We start from the raw sequence: 3,267 nt of genomic DNA on the forward strand, positions 1-3,267 counted from the left end.
GACACCATGACTATGGTGTTAGATTGTTCATCGAGGAAAACGTGACTGGATCAGTGTGACCGTGATAACTATAGAATTTAATTGTATTTTTTTGTAATTTCATTCGTTGTTGGAGCCTATTTTCAGACGAAAATAATTTCATTTAAAATTTTTATTTTACGCTTGTAATGAATATAAAGATTTTATATTTCATTCTCTTATCAGTCATAGTAGTCTCATTTGTATATCGGCGATATTTTACTGAAAACTAATGCCATCGTATGAAGGTGATCAATATGACGACGGTTTTCGAGGTGAAATTGATAAAGCAGAGTGGGCTAGGTAAAATATGATTTATTGATAAGATGTAAATTCTGTACAATATATATTCCCTGAATCGGTGACTTCACAATCCGATAAGAGCACTGACGGAGATGCACGCTTAAATTAACCTAAATCTAGAAACGAGGGTGGTGAGATCAAACGTTCGAGATCAACCTAAGAACATCGATGACTAGAAAAGAAAAGGAACGCGATTTTAGTACGTGTTTAAACATTCGTGAATCGTGATATCGATTCCATGGCAATGATGACGCGTCTCAAACGATCGCGAGAGAACCGAAACTAAAATCATGCTACGATCGATCTACGGCTAAAACCTTAATTCTAGAAATTCGTTGCAGATAGAATGCTCTCTTAGAAAGTAAATAACGATCATCTTTCTCGCACTGGCCTACTCTTTTTACAATCACGCGAACTAAGCTCGAACGACCAACGATTACACAAAATTGGTCGTTAGCACTTTTCGAATTTTTAAATAGGATATGCAGGCTATTGTTGATCGGAGTATAATTTACATGCAGCAGGAGAATCATGTTGCTTGTAAATTACATTGTTGTTTTAGATTCGTGAAGGATGCTGAGTCGAAAGATTCATCAGAACACTAAGAATTGAAGCTAATGGAGAAATCGAATTGTGTTTGCTACAATCTAGATAAATTCTTTGGTCTTCAGTCCTTGATAAATACTGTAAAAAATATGACACGGAAAATTTGATATAGCGTGAGTAACTAAAAATTACTGGGGACTAGTTTCTTCAGATGTACATATGAAGATGCATAGATATTTATGAGAAGTCTATTTGCTATGAAGGTACTTGCAGTCAGAAAATTTGAGGAGTACATTCTTCTAGTCTTCATTTAAATAATTTCAACCGATTGAGTTTAATTCACTACTTTGCACTGACGTCGCTGATGGATTTGAGCAGGTCTTATGACCACGCTGCTCAACACAGTGTTACAATGGTGACGATGACTCATGCAACACGCGATTACCAAACATGTTTCTAGAATATTTCCATCTTTCTCCCCTGCTTTCGTTACTTTCAAACTGCAGAGGATCCTACTTGGAAGAATCCATCATTATTCTCCCTCGCAGATGAACTTCGAACCAGAGATGGGCGAAACACGAATAACGAATAAAAAACTGGACTCATTCGTGATCCTTGTTCAGGTGATGTCATTGCCCATAAATCTAATAAAATTTCGCCCATCTTTGTAACTGTCTAGACTAACTTCTTCAACCTTCGACGATCCCCTGCACCCAGTACCCAATCTCCACCCGTCCACGAAGTCCCACGAGTTCAACGTCGCCACGAAAATTCTAAAGACACTGGTACATGCTGTTGTGCCCCATGTGATGAGGCGTCTGGAGCTGGTGCTGCGGATGGTACATCCTCTGGTCGAAACAAGGCTGATACTGCATCGGTGGACTGACGCTCTGGTCGCTGTAGCAGTCGTACTCCTGCCACTCCGGGACGAATCTCTCCTGAGGATAGGGGAATCCGGCGTGCGACGGTCCTAATCGTTTCTGAGCCGCCACCGCGCAGCTTCCCGTCGAAGATGTGATCATGTTTCCGTTTTCACCGATGCTGACGGTCACGTTCCCAACGTTTACCGTGATTTCACCAGCCTCGGCGTTTCCCAGCGTCTGGGAGAGCGCCCAGATGTAGTTGTGGGCGAACCGAAGCGTCTCGATTTTCGTCAGCTTGGTGTCTTCCGGAAAGGTGGGCAACGCCATCCTGAGCCGCTCCAAGGCGTCGTTCAGGGTGTGCATCCTGTGCCTCTCGCGATCGTTCGCCTTTATCCGACGGTTCCTTTTCAGCCTGAGCACCTGCGAGCGAATCAATAGTTGCACGTGATCATTTTGATCGATTCTCTCCATCCCGTGTCTTTCAACGTCTTTTCTTAGGTTCTTGGTGGCGAAGAACTTGGAGTGGAGGTAAATTTATAGCGGGTGAGTAGTTTCTTAGTGGGTAGATTAGACGCTACTCAGGATTAATTGGAATTTTAGTTACTTACAATTGAGCCGTTCATTACACAAATCGATTAACTCCATAGAACGAAAGTTTTAAAATTCTCTATATAACATAAATTTAAATCAATATTGTAGACTGCATAAAACAGATGTAGTTTTCATCTAACGGTCTATAAAATTAATAAGAAAAATAGCCAAAAAATAATCGTCAATAGTGTTACAATTTTTATGTGACTATATGTGAAATATTTTAGAATGTGTTTCCAAAAATCTCAACTGTCGAACCAAATTAATTCTCTTCTAGTACTACTTAATTTTATAGTTTTTACTTGTTAGGAAGTCTTGGAAAGTGTATGTGACCAATTAGATTACCGAGTGATGTACTTTATTACAACTTGAGGAATGCTTTCTCACCTGTGTAGGGCTCTTGCACCGCGTGTTCCTGGTCTTCTTGCGTTTCTCTTCCTTCGCCGGCGGAAACAGAGTGTCCGCTTGTATCTCGTGTTTCGGCGACTCGAAACTGACGTCGAAGCCCGAATCTGAAGAGCTTGAGAGTTCGTCGAATCCTCCTTCGCTGCAGAACGAGTACTCCGAGGACATAGCTAGTGCTTTCTGAAGAACAAATCATTTTCGCATGACTTACAAACACCAATAGAAGTTCTATCTTACATCCAAATCACTATTCTTTCATTCTTCAGCAAATACAGTGGCACATATACGATTTAGAAAATTCAGCTTAATTGTGCTTCTATTGTACAAATAAATTTCACAGCAAGAACAGACAACAAGAGAATATCAGACACTTGCAAAACATTAATCACTTTTAACAAATTCCAGGATTAATATACCCTTCTTTAAAAATTCCAATTTTCGCAGTTCTCATATTCCATCAAATTTACTTGCTTAAATGTCTATGGGCTCATGCAACTTTCAAGTTACATACTAATATATCAATATTTTACTAAATAATTTT

At 39.8% G+C, this 3,267-nt stretch overlaps 1 protein-coding gene across 2 annotated transcripts in view; it reads right to left on the reverse strand.

Annotated features, from left to right (window-relative positions):
• Window positions 1-389: 389 nt before the first annotated feature.
• Window positions 390-3,267, reverse strand: part of LOC128885098 (basic helix-loop-helix neural transcription factor TAP) — a 4,489-nt gene continuing 1,611 nt past the window's right edge. For both annotated transcript variants that reach the window (XM_054138867.1, XM_054138868.1), the window contains exons 2-3: window positions 2,709-2,906; window positions 390-2,150 (exon numbers count right to left, since the gene is read on the reverse strand). In XM_054138867.1, the coding sequence (XP_053994842.1) occupies window positions 1,641-2,150; window positions 2,709-2,894 (696 nt within the window). In that variant the 5' untranslated portion in view covers window positions 2,895-2,906 and the 3' untranslated portion in view covers window positions 390-1,640. The remainder of the gene's footprint in view (window positions 2,151-2,708; window positions 2,907-3,267) is intronic.

The sequence above is a fragment of the Hylaeus volcanicus genome, chromosome 2, assembly GCF_026283585.1.
Source record: "Hylaeus volcanicus isolate JK05 chromosome 2, UHH_iyHylVolc1.0_haploid, whole genome shotgun sequence".
NCBI classification, from domain to species: domain Eukaryota; kingdom Metazoa; phylum Arthropoda; class Insecta; order Hymenoptera; family Colletidae; genus Hylaeus; species Hylaeus volcanicus.